Source organism: Sabethes cyaneus, chromosome 3 (genome assembly GCF_943734655.1).
Source record: "Sabethes cyaneus chromosome 3, idSabCyanKW18_F2, whole genome shotgun sequence".
Taxonomy (NCBI): domain Eukaryota; kingdom Metazoa; phylum Arthropoda; class Insecta; order Diptera; family Culicidae; genus Sabethes; species Sabethes cyaneus.
In genome coordinates this window covers 77,013,185-77,033,296 of record NC_071355.1, presented here as the reverse complement: position 1 = coordinate 77,033,296, position 20,112 = coordinate 77,013,185, and the positions used below count along the sequence as shown (strand labels likewise).

At 40.0% G+C, this 20,112-nt stretch overlaps 5 protein-coding genes across 5 annotated transcripts in view; 4 read left to right on the top strand and 1 right to left on the bottom strand.

Annotated features, from left to right (window-relative positions):
• Positions 1–312: 312 nt before the first annotated feature.
• Positions 313–934, top strand: LOC128739740 (uncharacterized). Its single transcript, XM_053835237.1, has 2 exons — positions 313–488; positions 541–934. The coding sequence occupies exons 1-2, from the start codon at positions 313–315 to the stop codon at positions 932–934; spliced, it is 570 nt and encodes a 189-aa protein (XP_053691212.1).
• A 2-nt stretch (positions 935–936) lies between these two features.
• LOC128739739 (uncharacterized) lies at positions 937–1,961 on the bottom strand. The gene is made up of 2 exons (XM_053835236.1): positions 1,803–1,961; positions 937–1,731 (listed from the first exon to the last, which is right to left on the bottom strand). Exons 1-2 carry the CDS (start codon positions 1,959–1,961, stop codon positions 937–939), a joined length of 954 nt encoding a protein of 317 aa, XP_053691211.1.
• Positions 1,962–2,614: 653 nt separating this feature from the next.
• On the top strand, positions 2,615–10,587 carry LOC128742649 (dynein light chain Tctex-type). The gene is made up of 3 exons (XM_053839074.1): positions 2,615–2,776; positions 9,328–9,493; positions 9,597–10,587. Exons 1-3 carry the CDS (start codon positions 2,756–2,758, stop codon positions 9,743–9,745), a joined length of 336 nt encoding a protein of 111 aa, XP_053695049.1. The 5' UTR covers positions 2,615–2,755; the 3' UTR covers positions 9,746–10,587.
• Positions 10,588–13,100: 2,513 nt separating this feature from the next.
• LOC128739738 (protein GVQW3-like) lies at positions 13,101–13,457 on the top strand. Its single transcript, XM_053835235.1, has one exon. It carries the CDS (start codon positions 13,101–13,103, stop codon positions 13,455–13,457), a length of 357 nt encoding a protein of 118 aa, XP_053691210.1.
• A 3,423-nt stretch (positions 13,458–16,880) lies between these two features.
• The window catches only part of LOC128741770 (uncharacterized), a 131,794-nt gene continuing 128,562 nt past the window's right edge, over positions 16,881–20,112 (top strand). Inside the window, exon 1 of the mRNA XM_053837797.1 lies at positions 16,881–17,911. Within this exon, the coding sequence (XP_053693772.1) occupies positions 17,869–17,911 (43 nt within the window). The 5' untranslated portion in view covers positions 16,881–17,868. The remainder of the gene's footprint in view (positions 17,912–20,112) is intronic.

Sequence of the window (20,112 nt, the reverse complement as noted above, 5' to 3'; positions counted from 1 at the left end):
TCACGTAAATAGTACAGGAAAAGCTGGGTGGAAAATATTCACATAACTTTTCAGGTAACTTCGACGTGAAATATATTTTGAGTGTGGTAAGCTCTATTGTTGTTTGTTGATTCGGCCATTCGTAATTCGGCTAATTCGGACATTCGCACCTGCAGCGCAATTCACTTTCACTCTCTTCTCTCTCACACGCACTCTCACTCAAAATTACGCGGTCACGAGTCACGACTCACGATCTGACATCTTCTCTTGTCTCTTCTCAAAGAAGAATAATTTTGATTTTGAATAACGTTCAAATGAAGCGACATCAGTGCAATGGATTTTAATTTAGCAATACCGGTATTTTGCGATTACTATGAGCCCTTTTTAGTAGAAGAGATTGCGCTTATGGAGCATCCCACAATGCTTCACTATGGCAAATGCGCCGTAATCGGTTATTTAAAGCAAGGCAGTACAATGCTAGACTCGCTGATGATTCCTGGTTTGCCAAGGTAAATATTACCTAGTTATGGTTTTCGTAGATTTACATTCATATTTCTTAAGTGACCTTCAGTTACCGGATGGCACATGTCAATTGGAATTGTTTTTAGACAACTATCCTGGGCCTCTCCATTACAATTCAACTATCCGGGTGTACGGTTCCGTACGCCTGCGTGGTCCACCGGACTCGTCCATGAGCAACAGTAAGGATTTGATTTTCTTTTTTCGTCAGCTACGGACTGAAAATGAGCGAAAGGAGACAGAAACCACCTCGTTGGAATTCAGCTTCCAGAAGGAGTGGGATTTGGCGGTTAACATTTACAAACCAGCACTTGAGGTAGAATGGTGTGAAATACTTCCGCAAGCCAAAGAGATTGCAGCCTGCAACCTGCGTTTGAAGCGGATAAATAAGATCTTAGGGCCAGTGATACAGGAATTGAAAACACAAAATTTTTGAACTTAGTTCGTATGCGATAAAAGATGTGCGAAGAGTGGAAAATGAGTTACTAAAATAATAAAATTTGTATGTGACTCAACTTTCACAGAATTAATTAAACTAAGTAGAAGTTCATCCTCAGCATGTATTGCTTCATTCAATACAGTCGCAATTGGACGTAATTCTAAGGGATATAAATTCAAAAAATGTTTCTTTGAATTCTTTGATCTGAGAAATTTTATAAGCGCGTTTAACAAAATTTGAGATTTTTGGCTTAAATTAAAATTTAGTTGCGCTAGACGTATACTGACGCGTTCGAAAACTTTTGGTAAATCAATAATCGCTGTAAGCTGATTGAAGTTTTCATTATCAAGCAACATATCGGATTCTGACAACTCCGAATTCATTATTTTGTCTATCATTAGATCCACTTGAGGTGGACATATCTGAATTACCTTTGAAATTAAGTCCGATGCTTTGGTGCTAATGCTGTAGGTCAAAATTTTCTGAAGAAAGTATTTCATACCGTCGTCCTTATCCGCAACTCTGGTAAGTGGTTGTAGCTGATCCAATATCTCTGATAATCTTATACTACTTGGCCTCTCGTGACATTTTAGTTCGACGACTCCAAAACTCAGTACAATTGACATTCTACTAACAACTTCTCGACAACGGCATGGGGCAATTTGGCAATTCAATTCATTGAAAATTAGATTTGCGCTTGAATCTTCCTGAATTGGTTTGCAATCTATAAGTTCTGCAAGTTGTTCCGCAGTCAAGGTAAAGTTCTCTTTCTTCACCGTGTTGATAAATACAGCCTGAAATAATTTTTATACATTTATACAGATTCTAATAATTGGATCAATAATTGTTGTGACCCAATACATACCAATAATACGTCACTTTCTTCGTCCTCGTCATCCCAAGCAGAATCAACTAGCTGATTTACGGCTCTTTCCACTTGTATAGACAAACTGTTTTTATCAAAGCAGCTTTCCAAAATGCATGGTTTTGATTCGTTATCACAGACGTAATTGAAGGAATTCATTTTTCTCTTTTTAAAAGGTTTAATTAATTAAGAACTCTAAATAAATACTTTTCGCCAGCAATTTGTAACTGCCGCAATTCTGCATTTCTAATCAAAATTACGTGTTTATAATAAGTAACTTCGTAATTGCGAACTTCAAATAATTTCTGATACTTTCTATAGAAATAAGAGAAATAAACTAACCTATCCATAGGTGATTGCGCCGTTTGACCGTTTCACCCGTCTCACCTTCTTTCACGTAAATACAGATATAGACACTATATATGTACATAGTCTGGCAAATACCAAATATCGGGACTTCGGGAGACAATTTCAGCGTTGCGCTGTAAGCGGAGCGAATTGTTTTTCACGATCCAAGTAAATATAAAAGCAATTTTAGGATAAAACATTTTAGGATAATGATGATTTGATTATGAATGTTTTCTGGTAGTGCGGGTAGTGCACAATTTCTCCATGATGCTGAATTTAATTCCAAAAATCAGTGATTGTGGCGAGTGCAGTTCGTTTGGATTTTATCCGCTACACTATATAATGAGCAACTATACTCAGCGTATATTCAGCAACTCGCTCTCGCTCTCAGCACTCTCAGCCTCTCAGCGGTGAGCAGAGCAGTGCAGCAAACGTCAAACGCGTCAAACGTCAAACATTTTTTCGCAGACTTTCTGACGATTGAGTGTTTGGTAAAGCGGAAATTTCTAGTTAAAAACTTTAGTTTATTTTAAATACAATCACGAAAAAATAGCTTCCATTTGCAATCGTTAAATAGTTTTTGACACCAACAATCAAGTCCAGTTATGGATGATACTAGAGAAGAGGTAAGTTCAAAGTTTGGTTGCATTTTCATTATTGTCTGTCAGTGTTTGCCAGCTGACGTTGGTGTTTTTCATTATGTGCTACGGTTATGGGTTTATTGTCTGCATACCACTATTCCGTACGGGGGTGTAGATTCAAAGAGCTTTCATCACCTTTAGTCATAATCATTCTGTTTGAATATGGTAATACGAACAAGGTCAGTTTACGAGTCATCACTTATTTCGAGAACTTTAGGAGCGTACCGGAAAATTGCTACGGTGGGTAATGTGCGCGTATTCCATTTTTACCAAGCGCGATAAAGGGATGTAAACATTCCTTTTCTGCAATTCGCTTCTCAAACCGTCCTTAGTTTGGTTTATCAAAATGCTATTTTGGGTTTAATCGCACAAAAATGTTTCGTCAAGGACGACGTCATATGCCTATTTATTGAATGCTTCAACTAACCTTCAAAGGAATGCATATCGTTGAAATTCGTAATTACCTAGTGATAAATTTCGCAGTTTAATAAACAAATTGTTTTGCCTTTTTAAATTTAAAATACATAATTTAGCTGATATATGACAACTGCCATGACTACTCAGCGTCGATACGGTCAAAACAGTACATATTACGTGTTTGTATCAGCCCTCTAAGGCAGTGGTAACCTTATTGCCCTTTCGAACAAAATCTATTTTGACACGATTATTAGTAGATATAAATAGATATGAAAATTACTGTAACGAAGGCTGATTAGTAAATTCAGCAAAATATTTATGTTGCATGACAAAAAATCAGATTTTAAAAAATACGATGTTTTGATAAATTATTATTTAAATTTAAAACGATATTAGGTACTTTTGTAGGACAATATGAAGGACTGCTAATAGGAAAGCAATATCCTTTAGTAGAAAATTGTAATAGTTGTTCTTCAGTATAATTATCACAAAACAAAGAATAGGCCCATTCAAAAGCAAACCGAAGACTCGGTTCCGTGTCCTGATAGAATTATGCACCTGTTGAAAAAATAATCACAAACTAAGCCTTTTATTAAAATTATTAAGATTATATCTGTATACAGTGTGTACAGCTGCTGTCAAAAAATGTTGGAAGTGGTACTGAACACTAGCGGAATATCGAAGACGACGATGAAGTCGAATCTTATAAGAAGGTATGGGTGCGTTGTAGTGTTGAAACCAGGCTTGGCACGTACAGTTTGAATCGATCTTGTTCTTTTGACCGGACCGCTTCAGCCATGCAGAATTTCCAAAAATTATGCATGGAACAGTTGTAGAGTTAGTTATAATGTACCACACTGTTGAACTAAGCATTATTTACCTCTTTTAGTTATGGTGCTAGAAGGCTGAATTACCGTAAAGGGCTTTTTTTGCTACCGGAGGTGTTACTAGCATTTAGTAAAGATAGAGTAATACTTACTTTAGCTATATTGTAGATTATGACTAATTCTACAAGCGATTCATACATAACTTTTTGAAATTATGCTTGACTGAGGCAATACAATTAACCCTTATGTGAGCGACGATTTTTCCTACATGGAAGAACGACGAGGTACCCATGTACTCATGCTTATTAGGACCCTCAAACAGCAAGATAGAATCAAGCAAAGTTGTAGATTATGACTAAATCTAAAATTCATGCACGCCACAATTTGTGAATTGTTCAGAGAAAGGCTCCCGGAAGTCACAAGGAAAGAGAACAATTCGTGATTTTAAAATTTTTGGACAATGGCCACTCTCCTGGGACATTCGGAACCTGATTCTGGCACAATAAACGTTCTCTCTGAAGGTTTATAGTTGCTATTTATTAGTTTTTTATTCTATTGTTTCGTTTATGCTAGTTTATGAGCGTGGATACACAAGTATCCCGTCATCCTACGGCGTACAAATTATATTTAATCCTTGGATATTCCATCTTTTACCCAAATCTTTAAAATAATTCACTAAATTGTTCATCCTGACATCTTAGTAGATGTCAGAAAATTTCATGGCAATAGACATCACTTAAGGTACACCGGGGAAAGCTGAAATGCGGGGTAAGTTAAAACGGAAGCGACAATGTTCACCGGAAATGATGAATTGCTGCCAGATTGTTTTCAATGAAAAGGTGCACCTAAATGCACCTTTTGTCTGTCATAAATAGAAGATCGAAGTGTATGAATGCTCTCCGTCCTCTTGTTTACTTTTTACTATTCGGAAATTTAAAACAAATATTTTTTCGAGTTGTCTAAATCTGCTCAATAATAGTGTATCTGGTAAGTTTTATCTCAAAATTGTACGTCAGGTAATTATATTTGGGTTGGATTAAATGTAACAATGTTAAAAAAGTCTATGTAGAATACTTTTTTCGTTTTATTGTATTGTGGCCATTTCAGCTTACCCCTCATATTTTAACCTCATGGGGCAAATAGAAATGCATACAGAGAAGCTAGTTGAAACAACAACAGTGTTCGACTAACTTCCTATTTCGAATTGAGTATGTATTCGGTTTCAGAATTCATCAAGATCCGAAAGCACTTTCGGAAAACCATTTTCATATATTTGTAAGACACATTACTACTACTTAGAGCTACTTGGGGAGAAACTCCATTAAGACGGTGCTTAAAAATGGCATCCCAAGAGATGATATTTTTTTGTTTGTTTCGCAATATCTTTTGTTTTAAATCACATAAACAAGAAACTAGATGAAAAGAGCTACAACATCCAGGAGGTTTCATTTGAATCCGTCTGCCGGTGGTCGAGTAATTCGAGATCAATATTGGGGCATCTTCTATATTAAAAGTTGTACAGTTTCTAAACAAGCAAAGATAAAGGTACACTATATTCAGCAAAGTTGTGTATTTTTACCCTTTGAATAACTTTGTGAAATATGAAAAAGTCGCTTGTCAAAGCAGACTCGGTTACCTTGCGATTATGCCCCTCTCTGGATCTCTTTACTAGTGTTGTTGTTCGCAGTCACCAACGATCCCAAAAATACGAATTCATTTTTTTAGAGTGGTTTTAACCCAGAGGGTCATTCACCACACACGAATTTATCTTCCACTTACAGTTCGTTGCCGTCAACGGTTACCGTCTGTGGGAGGTGCGCGTTTGATTTGTTGAGCCTCTTCCATGTATTTGGTCTTCGACGAGTTTGTTTTTAGTTGAATCCTGCTAGACTCCGCTCTCAGTCTGGTGTAGATTGCCTTCGCCGTAGGCTGCCCTTGTTGAAAATCCTGTCTCTCGTTTCGATGCCCGCTCATCGGGCCCCTCATCACCCCCTTAACCCATTAAGCCCCACACTTTTTCCAGCAAAGATAAAAAGCTGAAACTTTCAGGAAAGTTTTGTTTTAGATCAACTAAGAGTCCCTGCAAAAGCAGGGACTTACAGGAGGGTGGGGGGCTGGTAAGCGGTTTATAAATAGCTGTGTCATTGCGGAGAGGTTAGAACATTAGATTCGAATCCAGAAATACTGTCATTGACGCTCCCGCTTCAAACGGTTTCGCCTTTTCTATCCGAGGGCAAAGTTACTAGTTTGAGTTGACTGTAAATTAGCAAGACCTGCTATGTTTACACGGTTGTAATTTTGTAATATGTAACATTTAAGCTTTGAGCAAAATCAGGTCGATTAGATTTTTTCCAACCTTTGTTTCTTAGGGTCCAAGTTGATACCTTAAACCTAGCCTTCTCTAGAATTGAGAGAAGGGTGCGTTGCGCTTTCGCAATGCTGGGAGGAAATGAATTAAGAGCGATGTTGGACAGCATGCATGATAAGCCGTCACCTTGTCTTAACCCTCGCCGCGTCTCAATCGGTCCCTGAGATGGGTACGAAGCTGTAGCTCTGATCAGTCGCGTCGGTTTATCCGGAAAACAGTGTCCGTGCATTATCTGTTATGGCTGGTCTCGGTCGACTATATCGTATGCTACTTTGAAAACAATAAAGATGTTATGGGTGGGCCAGCCCGCCCAGTTAGCCCCGGGGTACGACGCTGGCCTAACAAGCCTAGGCCTGTAATTTTCCTGTACTCCAAAAAACGGCTGCGAAGTCTGCCGATAAAGAAGAGTCAAGTTATGAAGGAAGTTTATACCCATGGCTTTTTTGTTATGCGTGGGTACATTGCACTCCCGACATTACTACAAGATCTGTCGGTTGGTGTAAATTTGGTCCAAACTGGCGCGAGGCCCCATGAAGCCCGCCTGATAATTCCCTACGAAACCTGGTGCTATCGGTGACAGTCGGTGTAACAGGATCTGGGAGAGTACCGTTTACCAGCGTTATGCCGCGCTAGTTGCAACAGTAGTGCCGATCACCCTTTTTGTAGATGGGATAAAGCACTCCTTCCATCCATTCTTGCGGTAGCTTTTGCCCCTTCCAAATCTTGGAAATTACCCGCTAAAGATTTGTCCCCAGCGTTTCTCGGCCACGTTTTTAGCAACCCGATTTCGCGTTTGGCTTTTTGGATATCTTGGGTATGGATCGCTGTGTCCTTACGAGATTGGTTCACCTTCTCGTAAAACTTGTGCATTTTATTAACTTGAAACAATTGTTCTAATTCTTCATGATCTCTGTCCTCCTTTTGGTGCTTTTTACTCCTCAGGATCGTGGTCAACGTGCTCCTCGTTCGTCGAACGCTCCGAACGAGTGCGTAGTATAGCGATTTCAGTGCATAGATGTTAGATGCGTAGATGTGTTCCTTTTCAAAAAACCGAGTGTTGCGTATGCTTTAGCAATAATTGTGGAAACATGTGCCGTGAATTGGACTTTAGTATCAATGATAACGCCCAGGTCCTTAACCGTATGGATACGAAGCAAGCTATAATTGTGTCCTAAACTATACTCGTAATGCAGAGGCTCGGTTAAATGATATAACCCAGCAGGTGTAATTGAAGAAACGGCCCTTTATCCTCAATAGACACATTCTCTCGTTGATTACCTTCCGACTTGTCACGCCATCCTGCATTTTGCCCAACACTACAAAGCCCGTTCCCAGTTCGTTAATAGTGCTACCGCTCTAGTAAAATTGGGCTTTTCCGCCGCGGATCCTCCAAACCTCTCCTTTGCGATAGATCTCCTGCAGAATTACGATCATTTTAGCGGAAGATTTTCCTATTTAAATGTTACGCTAAATTTTGATGACTTTGTAATATTACAATGTCACTTCTATTTTACACAACAGCAACGATTGGTTACATTCAGTGCTGATCGGGCAGGATTTCTGGGTAGTAGATATCACTGGAAGAATGCATGGAAGCTATTTCAAAAGGGCTTTATTGCTATAATTACCGTGGTATTTCGCTGGTCAACGCTTTCCGCGTAATACTCTCTCATATCTTATTACCTACGTTGTTTAACATAAATCGCATGTAAACTCCTGGGATAGTACCAGGCCTCTATTATACGACGTAAATGTCGTGTGAATGTGAAATGAAGTATCCCACACATCATATTTTTGTCGATTTCTGGGCAGCATTCAAATGGATGGCAGATTATGCACGCGTTTCTGCAAATTTTGGGATAAACTGGCACGAGTAGCTTCTTCTAGGTCCTAGGCTTTGCAGACGACTCTGACGTTATTACTTACTGGAAACTTTAAGACGGCGGAGGTGATCTACCCTATTCTAAAAGTCATCGTAAACCAAATGTGTATGATAAACAGAGGCTCAAGAGAAAACAACCCTCGTCTTCCAAGCACAGAGCCTATCGACGTCGATGAACTTGAATAGTTCATTTAATTGCCATATCTGTTTCCGCCAGGACTCACACACCTCTCCAGTCAAATCTGATTGGCAACATCAAGATAACTCGTGAAAAAGAAAATGTAACTTACATTCAATTTTGCTCAACAGTTTCCTATAAAACATGATCCAATTATCACGCCTAACGCAGGGAATTGATCAAACATCGTCAACGGGTAGCTTTTCTCACCTGAAACATAGTGCTATCGTTGTTTAGCTTTATGTTTATCTGTCGTTTGCATGCACAAAGGTAATAAAATACCTTCAGTCAGTTTTCATAGGAACGTATCATCCTGTAACTAAATTGTTATTTTGACCGGTACTCGATTCGAGCCATAGCGAATCAAAACAATTCTAAAATTTACGTTTTCAGTTGCTTCCTTTTTTACACTGGCAGGCGGTTGAACTTGAATATTTTTTACATTGTTGTGTCTAAATCCAATGTCAAAAATGAAGACATAACATTGTGTGAATATATTCACTTTGGAATGACCTGGATTTATCGCGTGCCTGCAAATAGGTTAGGCTTGCTCTATGTATCTATACCTATATAGAGTCGTCCCTTTTTCGTTAGTTGGTACCGTAGCGCGCAAAAATATGAGTGAAAATTTATGCTACGGCAACACATTTGCTGAGGCACCTGCTAGGAATGCGCGCATAGTTTCCTGTGATATTCATACTCACGAGTCAATTATATATGACAGTATTGGTGGTAACCGACCATTACGAAAAGTTTAGTACCTTGTTAGCAGGCAACCGGAACGGATTTATCAATTCTGCCTTTTCAAAGTCTCTAGTGGTTTTGCTTTGATAATAATATCCTGTCATGTTAATTCTTCACCAGCATCAATTCGTAGTGGATGATGTAAGCAAGATCATCAAGGAAGCTATTGAAACGACTATCGGAGGTAATGCCTACCAGCACGATAAGGTAAACAACTGGACTGGTTCGGTTGTGGAAACCTGTCTAAGTGTGTTGACCAAGCTTCAGAAACCCTACAAATATATCGGTAAGTTCTACTTTTTGAGTTTTTATGAAAATCAAATTTTACCTTCTGAAATGTATCCTAGCATTTGCCTCATCGCGCTTGTTTTTTTTTTGTTTTTTTTCAGTCACCTGCATGATAATGCAGAAGAACGGAGCTGGGCTGCATACGGCCAGTTCCTGTTTCTGGAACAACGAGACGGATGGTTCGTGCACAGTTCGCTGGGAAAACAAGACGATGTACTGTATCGTGTCAGTGTTCGGGCTATCCATCTAAGGTTACATTTACTGTTCCAACTACAAAGGTCTGTCGCTGTGGAATTTATTGCAACTAAAACTAACAAGAATTTGACGACATTGCTAGCGGCAAGATTACGGGCCATTGTTCGCAATTGTTCGGTATATTCGTTCGCATGATATCGTATATTTATATTCCAACACCGAAGTAATGAATTCCAACATTTGTAATTTTTAATAATCGTATAAATAATCTATTCTATTTTTCTAATTTTATCTATTTTTGTGTTATTGAATTAAATTTAAGATAGTTTTTACAAGCTCTACTACAGAATTTGCCGTTTATAAATTAGAAATTTCGGCATTTTTCTTTTTTCGATCGATAAATCAATGTATAATTGGAACATAACATCAATATTGTTATTTATTGCTAAATATATTATCTTGAAATAAGATTGGAAAGCCATAGCTTTCGCATAAAAAACAGCTCTCGCACAGAATGTGAAGTGGTTTGTTGTTGGAAATCGGTTGTTTTGTGTAAGTTATCACTAATTGTAGTATGAAATGGACTAACCCAGAACGCAAAAACAGTTACAATAACTGATCGGACTTGTCTAAAAACTAAAAAAAAAAACCAGTGTCGGAAAAATTAGGCCTTCGGTGTGTACGCGAGAAGTTATGAACACTAGTGATCATTCAATGCTGTAATGTACGAATGTGTATTGAAGAAGATTTTACGGTGATACATTGTTGCTTGCAGTACTTTTGGTAGTTTTGTTATTCTGGGAAAAAGGAAAACAAAATCTTCTTTGATACAGCAAGTGAGCGAGAAGCGGAATATGAGTCGGTATCGCAAAATAAAATATAGGCGGTAAATTCCTTTGAATACATTACTGATTTTCATTGGTTCCGAAAAAACGTTTAGAGGAATGCGCCACCATTAGGAGGCATATTATTTACTTAAGTAGTTTTGTTCTAAAGCACAGCCTGATAAACAAAATTTCTCCACTTCACTCGGTTGCGGGCTACCGCTTTTTAATCTATTGGACACCATGTACTCGCGGCCAGAATTCTCTCCACCACTTGGTCTAACTATCGCTGTGCGTCGTCTCGCTTCTACGATATTTGAAACAAATACCATCTTTGCAGCGTAATTGTCCGGTTGTTCTTCCACATGCCCTGTCCATTGTATCTGTCAAGTTTTAGCCACCTTTTGAATACTGCGTTTGCCACAGAGCAGTACAAGTTCATGGTTCATCCTCCGCCTCCATACTCCGTTCTCTTGTAAGCTGCCGAAGATCGTTCTTATCACTCGTCTTTCGGAAACTCCGAGCACTAGCAGATGCTTCTCGAGCATTATCAACGTTTCATGTCCGTAAAGCGCAACCGGTCTTTGCCATCGTGTAGAGCATCTCCCATTATCGACCGCAATTGCAATTGCATGCGCGAAGCCCGAGGCATAGTAAGCACGACTTGCGCTGAAAATACACCATCGAAACCCGAGACGGGTGTCAGGTCACAGCCCGCCGTCACCAGTGAGCCAAGGTAGACTAGTTCGTCAACAAGCTTGAAGTAATTGCCGTCGATTGCGACGCTAAACGGTGTACTGTTCCGCCACCGCCACAGATGTTCCGCCGATAATCGCCTCTATACTGCATGCCGACTCGGTTGCTTGGATCGCGGTTTCTACCACGAGCAGGTAGGGAAATCTCTTTTTTCCCTGAAAATGCTGACACGATCGGGAATTAAAGTTGAGTTCGTTTGTTATATTTCCGTAAGAACAGCCGACGATGACGCAAACCACAGAACAGCGACAACTTCACATTAACCAGGTCATGATTGCAAACATATTGCAATCATATTGCAAACATAACTCAGGAAGATTGGACTGGAAGAGGCTCAAAGGGAACAAACGCGTGTCTTCCATGGACGGTAACCGTTGACGGCGACGAACTAGAAGTGGTGGATCAGTTAGTGTATTTGGGATCGCTGATGACCGCGGACAACAACACTAGTAAGGAAATTCAGCGGCACATTCAAGGGGAAAATCGGGTCTACTTTGCCCTTTGCAAAACGCTACGATTAAGAAGCATACGTCACCGTACGAAGCTTACAACGTTAAAACCCTTATTAGACGGGTAGTTCTTTATGGATTTGAAGCCGTAACGCTTCTCACGGAGGACATACGCGCCCTTGCTGTGTTCGAGCGGGATATGCTGCAGACGATATTTAGCGGAGTGCAAAATGAAAGCGTAGAGTAGCGGAGGGGTATGAATTATGAGTTATAAGCACTGCTAGGAGAGATTCCCATCGTATATCTGGCGAAAGTCGGTAGGCCACGGTGGGCCATACAAGTCGTAACGGTACCGGACGACAATGCGACGAAAATAGTTCTCTTCAACAACCCCACCGGTACTAGGAACAGGGCGCTCAACATGTAGGATGGCTCGACCAGACCGAAAGTGATTGGCGACTTCTGAGACGAGTGGGAAATTGGTGACGAGTGGCCCCGGTCCATTAGGCGTAGGCGAAAGTAATGAAACACAGAGTCGGTAGAATCCAACAGATCTGGATCAGGTGTGAAGGGAAAAGAGCGTCAGATGAGGTAAGGGAGGGTAATTGGAGCAAACCTTAAGAACTTCTGTCTTTATTTAAGCTGGGAGATTAATGGATCAAACCAAGCTGTAATCGGAGTGGGCGGAGCACGGTGTGAATAATCAACCGGAATCACTAGGAGAAAACTCCTGAAGGTCTGAAATAAAATTTATGCTGTGCTCTTCGAACAAACAAAACGTCACAATTAAACTGGTAGAAACTTTTCAAACTCAACTTTTGGTAGCCAGATAACGTAGTATCAACCCTGTTATAGCCACACGAATCAGGAAGCAGGTTTGTAAAACATCTTGCGCTCAAACGAGATCACTCTATAAACAAAACTCCGAATTTTCTACTCAAACGTTTAATCCGTATTGCTGTATCCGAGACCTGCAAAGAAACAGTTCACTGCAATCCGCAAGGACAATGAAGAAGAGACTCATGGCGAAGCAGCTCATAGATATCATAGATCAATATCATAGATGTTGGCGAGAACCCGTCCCTGTGACAGGTGATCGTCGGCAGTGGAGATCTCTGATAGCATTGCTTTATTACACCAGACCGGCGCACCATCAAAATCGGTCCAGCCATTGCTAAGAAAAGTTCGTGCGATTTCAATGTGTCACATGCGTCTGATAAGTCCTGAAAGTTTAAGAGATGGCATTAGTATTCACTAATGTGAACCATTTTTGTCGAGCTTAATCCTTCAAATGACGCTTGTCAAAACTTCAGCCATTTATGTTTACGCATTTACAAGCTACAGCACTGAGAATCTCGACTAACCTCCGATTTTTTTTAATATGGAAAAGTCTGAGTTTCGAGTTTTGATCAAACACTCCTATCTACGCAAGAACACAATATTCGAGACCAAGTCCAAGCTGGATAAGTATTACCCGGACTCTGCACCGTCGATTGGAACGATTCATAAGTGGTTTACCGAGTTTCGTTGTGGCCGTGCGAGCACAGTTGATGCTGAACGATCTGGACGCCCAAAGGAGGTCACAGCACCAGAAAACGTCGAAAAAATCCATGATATGATGTTGAATGATCCCAAAGTGAAATTGAGAGAGGTTGCTAATGCTATAGGCATGTCATTGGAACGCGTGGGCAATATCGTGCATTTAGTTTTGGGCATGAAGAAGCTCTGCGCGCGATGATGGGTGCCGCGTTTGCTCACAGTGGACCAAAAACGAATTGGTGTGACGACTTCCCAGCAGAATTTGGCATTATTTTCGCGTAAGCCGACCGAGTTTTTACGCCAATTCATAGCCATGGATGAAAACTGGATCCATTACTACACTCCTGAGTTAACGCAACAGGCAAAACAGTGGGGCCAAAGTACTCCGAAGCGTCCAAAATCGCAGCAATGGGCCGGAAACGTTATCCGTATTTCGGGATGCACATGGCATAATATTCGTGGACTATCTTGAAAAAGGTAAAACCATAACCGAAGCATACTATTCATCATTATTGGACCGATTGAAAATCGAAATCGCCTAAAAGCGACCGCATTTGACAAAACTGCTTTATCATCACGACAATGCGCCTGTTCATTCATGCTTAGTTGCACAAGCAAAATTGCATGAAACCGGTTTCGAATTGGTTCCTCAGCCACCGCATTCGCCAGACCTGGCCCCCAGCCACTATTACTTGTTTCCTAACCTGAAGAGATGGCTCACCGGTAAGCTTTTTTACTCAAATGAGAAGCTCATAGCTGAAACTGAGGCGTATTTTGGAGACCTTCCGGTCGAGTACTTTTCGGACGGTATCAAAAAGTTAGAAAATCGTTGGACTCGCTGTATCGACCTAGAAGGATCTGTTGACCGACTAGAACCTAGACCGACCGACCTAGAAGGACCGTAAAACCGACTTTGGCTAAAAAACGTCTCCGCGTGTTTTATTTTTCAGTCAGACTGCCTAGTAGACCCGTTTTTTCTCACTCACTTGTAACAAAATCCTTGCTAAAATATTGTGTGGATGGTTTTCTACTTCCGCTTTACATTTTATTCAACGCATCTTTGACAACAGGAATATTTCCAGACATCTGGAAAATATCGCATATTGTACCAATTCACAAGAATGGTTCAAAGATATCAGTAGAAAATTATAGACGTGTTTGAAGACAAATGGCCATTTTATCATCGGTTCCGGAACATCGGGTGCGTGATTCGTGAGAACATTTTTGGATAGGGTAATTCATCCTGTAGCACATCAAATCACATTGGCTTGATAAAATAACACTTATGGAAGTACAATGGAAACATTTTCGAGCCATGACCATTTCATCATCAATTCCGGACTATCCGGTACCCGGTTTTTGGGGACATTTTTAGATTGCAGAGTAATTCATTAGCCCGAATCACCACGTTTTACAATTCGTTATAAATACCGGGTAGCGGATTATTTGCGACTGACGCCACATTGTACTTCCATTATTGTTATTTTATCAATGCGATGTGATTTGATTTGCCGCAAGATGAATTATTTCAAAATCCAAAAATGTCCCCGGAATCAAGTACCGGATGTTCCGCAATATCGGTTCGGTAAAGTAGCTTCTAAATTCATTTGGCTTCTAAATGATCTAGTTTTACTTCCATCAGTCGTATTTGATCAAGCCGATGGGATGGGATGTGTCGCAAGATGAGTTATCCTAAAATACAAAAATGTTCCCGAAAACTGGGTACCGGATGTTACGGAACCAATGCTGATGTGGTCATTTGCCTTCAAAATGTCTTTATTATGCTTTCGATAGTCTTGTGTTATCAAACAGATGTAATTCGGCGTGTCGCAAGATAAACCATCCTAAAATTCAAAATTGTCCCGTAACACCGGCTACCGGATGTTCCGGAACCGATGGTGAAGTGGCCATTTGGGTCCAAAGTGTCCCCATTGTACTTCAATTAGTCTTATTTTATCAAGCCAATGTGATTTATGTGCCGCAAATAGAATTATCTTAAAGTATATGTCCCCCCGACCTGGTAGTGGGTGTTCCGGAACCGACGCAGAAGTGGCCATTAGTCAACAAATATTCCCTGACATACCTTGGGTGCCAGTTTTTGGCCATACCTTTCAAACGAGGTAAAGAAAACGAAATTCGGATTGAAAATGGATGAATGAGAGCAATTTCAAAACTTGGGTCGTTTTCGACCCCAATGCATAATATGTAACTTTTTTTGCTGTGCCTCTTCTAGATATCGCTGAAAGTTAAACCTCCCCCACAATGCTAGCTTTCGAAAGTTAGGAAAAGTCAGAAAATTTCAATTCTCTAGCTCGTTCCGTTACTGAGTACCAAGCTTTGTAAGTATGCCGATGGGTCGAAAACGACCCCAATGCACTAGGAAGGTTAAATTTGCTGGTGATTTCTTCTGGCGCCGTGGCCATATAGAGCTTTCGGAGTTCGATAGGCTGGTTGCTGGCATGAAACGAAAGATAATATTTACGCAGACGAATTTTTTGGACGGTACTCTTGTTAAAATTGCATTTTATGGCAATATCGTCATCCGAGAGTCCTGGATTTGTTACAACGGAGCTCATTTCAAACACAGCTGCCAGTCGTAAGTTCCACTACTGCATTTAGGCTGTGATTCATCCGAACGATAGCTTTTTGTCTACGGAAACGTTTGAAAACACTGCACAGGATATATCCAAAAGCAATTTTCTTCTTCCGGCTTACACCTTTCACATTTTTGTTAAATGAGTAAGTTTTAACCAAACTACCACTGCTTTTAAAAGAGACGTTTCTAAACAAACTACTATCAAAATATTGATTCCTATATGCTGGCGAAATAAAATGGATGAACCGATGAGATAAGCGCTAGTTTCGCCAATGGCTAGTCTTAAACTGCTCGTTGGGCCGCAAAATTTTCACGTGGCATTGAAGGAAGAAAACTGACAGCACAGACAGCATGTTGAAATTGCGCGCTATAAGCATAGAAGAGAGAACAGGGAACATTCTCTCGCTCAACTCGCATGAGCATAGATGCCAGATGTGCTGACTATTTTGATTGGATCATTTAAAAGGTTTACAACCACATCATTTTGTTTAGAATAGTACTTTTTTCAGTCGAATCTTAAACAGCATGGTGATTTTTGAAAATGTTAATAAAAACAAAATTCACGAGATTTGACAAATGGCTTCACGTTTGGCATCCTATGCCCACGATTTTTTGTTACACATGCGCATCATGCACTGAAATGTATTGATAATAGTGACAATTTCTTATGCTCACTGCAACATGGTCTGTTACTCTCCCGCTCTCTCTCTCCATATGCATACTGCAGAGAGAGTATCAAAACATTCATGTTTATCACACATTGCATTGCGCGCCCGCTTCGCGCGCGCTGATTGACCTTTGCTGAGGCGCAAGGCGTGTATTTTAGTTTTCAGTCAGCTGGATGGACTTTCATTATCAGTTTGAACTGCTCTCACGCTGGAGGTAGTCACTCACTGTTATAGGACGGAACATTAGAGGGTTCGATTGAATGACTTCGGGCTAGACAGCATCAGTCAAATCCGAGCCGGCAGCTGGTAAGGACGTCGTTTCTGTTTGGTCGAAAAGCTATCCGTTGTTCTCGTTGGTGATAAAATCTCGCGTGTTAGGTGCATTGTTGTAAGTAAACATATCCGGTGGACAGGGCTGCCGCGGTGCGTTCGTGATCTAGCAAATCGCGCTAGATGCTGTAATCGGCGTAATTTTATACTACCACCGTTCGCAGTCAATGAAATGAGTGTGTGAAATTAACCGGCTCATTGGCTGACTGGATGAAGTATTCGAAATAGTCAGTGATACGTGCAGTATTTCCACCAGCAGTGTTAGCAAACTAAAATAGGCGGTAGTTTGGCCGTGTTCTGTGAAATTTGGAAGGAGAGTGAAATCAAGACAAATGTTAGTTGCTCACTTCCCGGATCGTAAAAAGTGTATCTAATTGATTTGTGAATAAATAATAGTTGATTGGCACGTTTCCAAGCCGGCTTTTCTGTCGTTTCCGAAAGCGTGAAAAACATCTGAATTGTGTGTGTTGCTTGCTAAGCTTTGTGATATGCCTTTTCCTGAGCTAGTCCGATGGATGGCGATTGAGTGAATTTTATCATTCAGGTCTTCGCTGTATGTACAAGCATAAATTCAGCAGCCAGTTATATTCTATATTTACTGTGCCCGATTTCCAGCCGTGCTCGTGGAGAACGACGTGAAGTGTACAGAAGCTATTAAAAATTCATCAGTTTGCTTCGAGAGGATTAAGATCCTACTTCAAACGTGGAAGTGAGTATTTCCAAGTGAGGCTACACATCGGCCGGCTGAAAGTGTTTGGCATAGAGAAGTGTTCCTTGTTACTTTTGCCTGGGGCATCGACAAATCGAAAGCAGGTACCTATCAATAATTTGCTGCACGTGCGTTCACGAGTGTTTTATTGCATTCTGAAGTGGTAAATTGTGTATTTAGGATTTCGGTTCCGAAGCATTTTCATATCCACAGACCGAAAGGCGCTTGCCGCGCGAAAAGAGGGATTAGTGCCGCATCTTTCGATAGCAAATTGACAAATCTACTGTTTCCGCTTGACCGCCCGGAGATGGACATAAGAAGCTTCATCAAGATTTCGGCTGTATTATTCGGTAAGTGGGTCACGTGTCAGACTTCCAACAATTCATATCGCTTGATTCTTGATTAATGATTAATGAGAAGGGCATTCATATTAGTCAATTATTTAATGTATGATTGTAAGTAATACAATGCTAAACAAATGCGTAGTTTATTGTGAGATGCTTCTACAAGCTTGTACATGAACTCATGTAACCTTAATGTTTATATGGGGTTCTTTTTACATAAAAAATATTATGCATTAGAGTCGCCTTATTCCAGTGCGGTTTGTTTTTTTTTCAATTACTCAAAATCGGTGCTACTTATTCATTTACTTCCAATATCTATTTTCGTTTTAGTTCAAAATGTATTATTTTTCAAAAATTCACATTTTATGGTGTTCATACAGATAATTTTGAAAACTGCATTTTGGACCACTAGATGTCATAACATATGGGTCAAGCGTACACACCGATTGCAATCGACCATCAGCGATTTCAACCAAAGTTGGCATAATTATTCATTCCAACCCCACAGCCAATTTCCCAAAGTTTTATGCCGATTAATCAATCCCCCTAGCAGTGGCGCTATTTGCTATTTTACAGATTTTCAAAGTCATTTTTCGGGGTCAAATGAGCCGTTCCGAATTATAGTGGTCTATTGACCATTTTTGTCAAAAATGAGATTTTTGCATAAATCGCATCTTTATCGATAGATGTACTATATAAACACTAGAAATTACAAAATAGTAGGTTTCCAACATGCTTTTTTTCATGTTGAAATTTTGGTCCGGAACAGAATGACCATTCTGTTCCGCATTATAGTGGTCTATGTGCATGGGACTTACTTGTGACAGAGATTGAGATAAAACTCCCATAATTTGGGCATTAGGTGAAAGTAGTTAGTAAGCGTAAGTCGACTATTGTTTTTTTGGTGCCGATTGGACTTCCCCTCCCTCTATGGGAGCCCCCTCCCATTATCAGCAAAAGCCTTGTTTTCGTCAATTCCGCTAATTTTCTTTTGCTTATATCTCCTTATTTTATACCGTGAACGTACCATATTCTGCGCAGTTAAGACATTTTTATGATTCTTCCGCTATTCTAAGTATCCTAGATTTAAATTAACAACGTGGATAGCAGCAACGTGTAGTGCTACGGTCTATAATATCTGGTAAAAAATATGGGAATTATAAGTCGACCAACAATTGAGTATTTTTTTCGTTTGGAAAACTTATCCACGGTGCCTAATTCTGCGCACTTTCTTGCCCATGTTCCTAATTCTGCGCATATTTGCTCCTAATTCTGCGCACCTAAAAAGTGAAAATAAATACTCTTGCCATGCTTTTTATGTCTTTATACGCTGAAAGCACACAAAAAAATCCGGCATTAGCCATTACCATAATTAAATCCATGATCCGGCCTTCTTGTGCTGTCCGGGTGGCAAAGGAATATTGTATATTGTTATCATTTTGATTGCCTCATTTTAATATTTTATTCTCGATAACGTGAAGGGCGAATTGATTCGGGTTTTCTGCATACTGAATATTACACTGTAGACTAATACTAAAAATTGTGTTTTCATATAGAAACCACTTACCCAAGGTTAGTCAAGAGAGGTTTTCTGATGTTCAAATTTGTTTTTCACCCCCACTGGTTACCCTTGACGATCACCGACATTTTCAAAGCGGAATGTTGAATGTATAAACAACGTCGATGATTGCTAACCAATCCTTCCGCGCACTCCTGTTCTACAAACTGTGAAAACTAGATCACCTATTTTAACTCACCGTGCACTTCCCCACTCTCTGACAGCCCCATGAGGTTGGACATTAAAAAAAACAACACATGGTTTCATGAATTGGCGTTCGTAGGTTCGGACCCCGAGACACAGCACAGGATGCCAATCAATGCAAGTTAAAGATTCTACTTGAATTTTCATGCCTCTATACCTCAGCCATTTGGGCGAGGTTGCGTATTCTTTCGCGATTTCTTCGTAGGATACATTACTGCGCAGAATTTGGAACATGAATAAAAAATCTGTGCCTAAATCTGCGCATTATTGCATCGCATTTTTCTAAGGAAAGCAATGCAGGCAATCACTCTTTTTGTCTAAAACATGACTAAAACTAATTATTCTTTCTAATTATGCTGGGTAATTTGATCATTGCAAAGAATTTCGATAATAAATTTGTTAATTTTCTAGAAGGACAATCTTAGCTTTGGTGCTAACGACGATG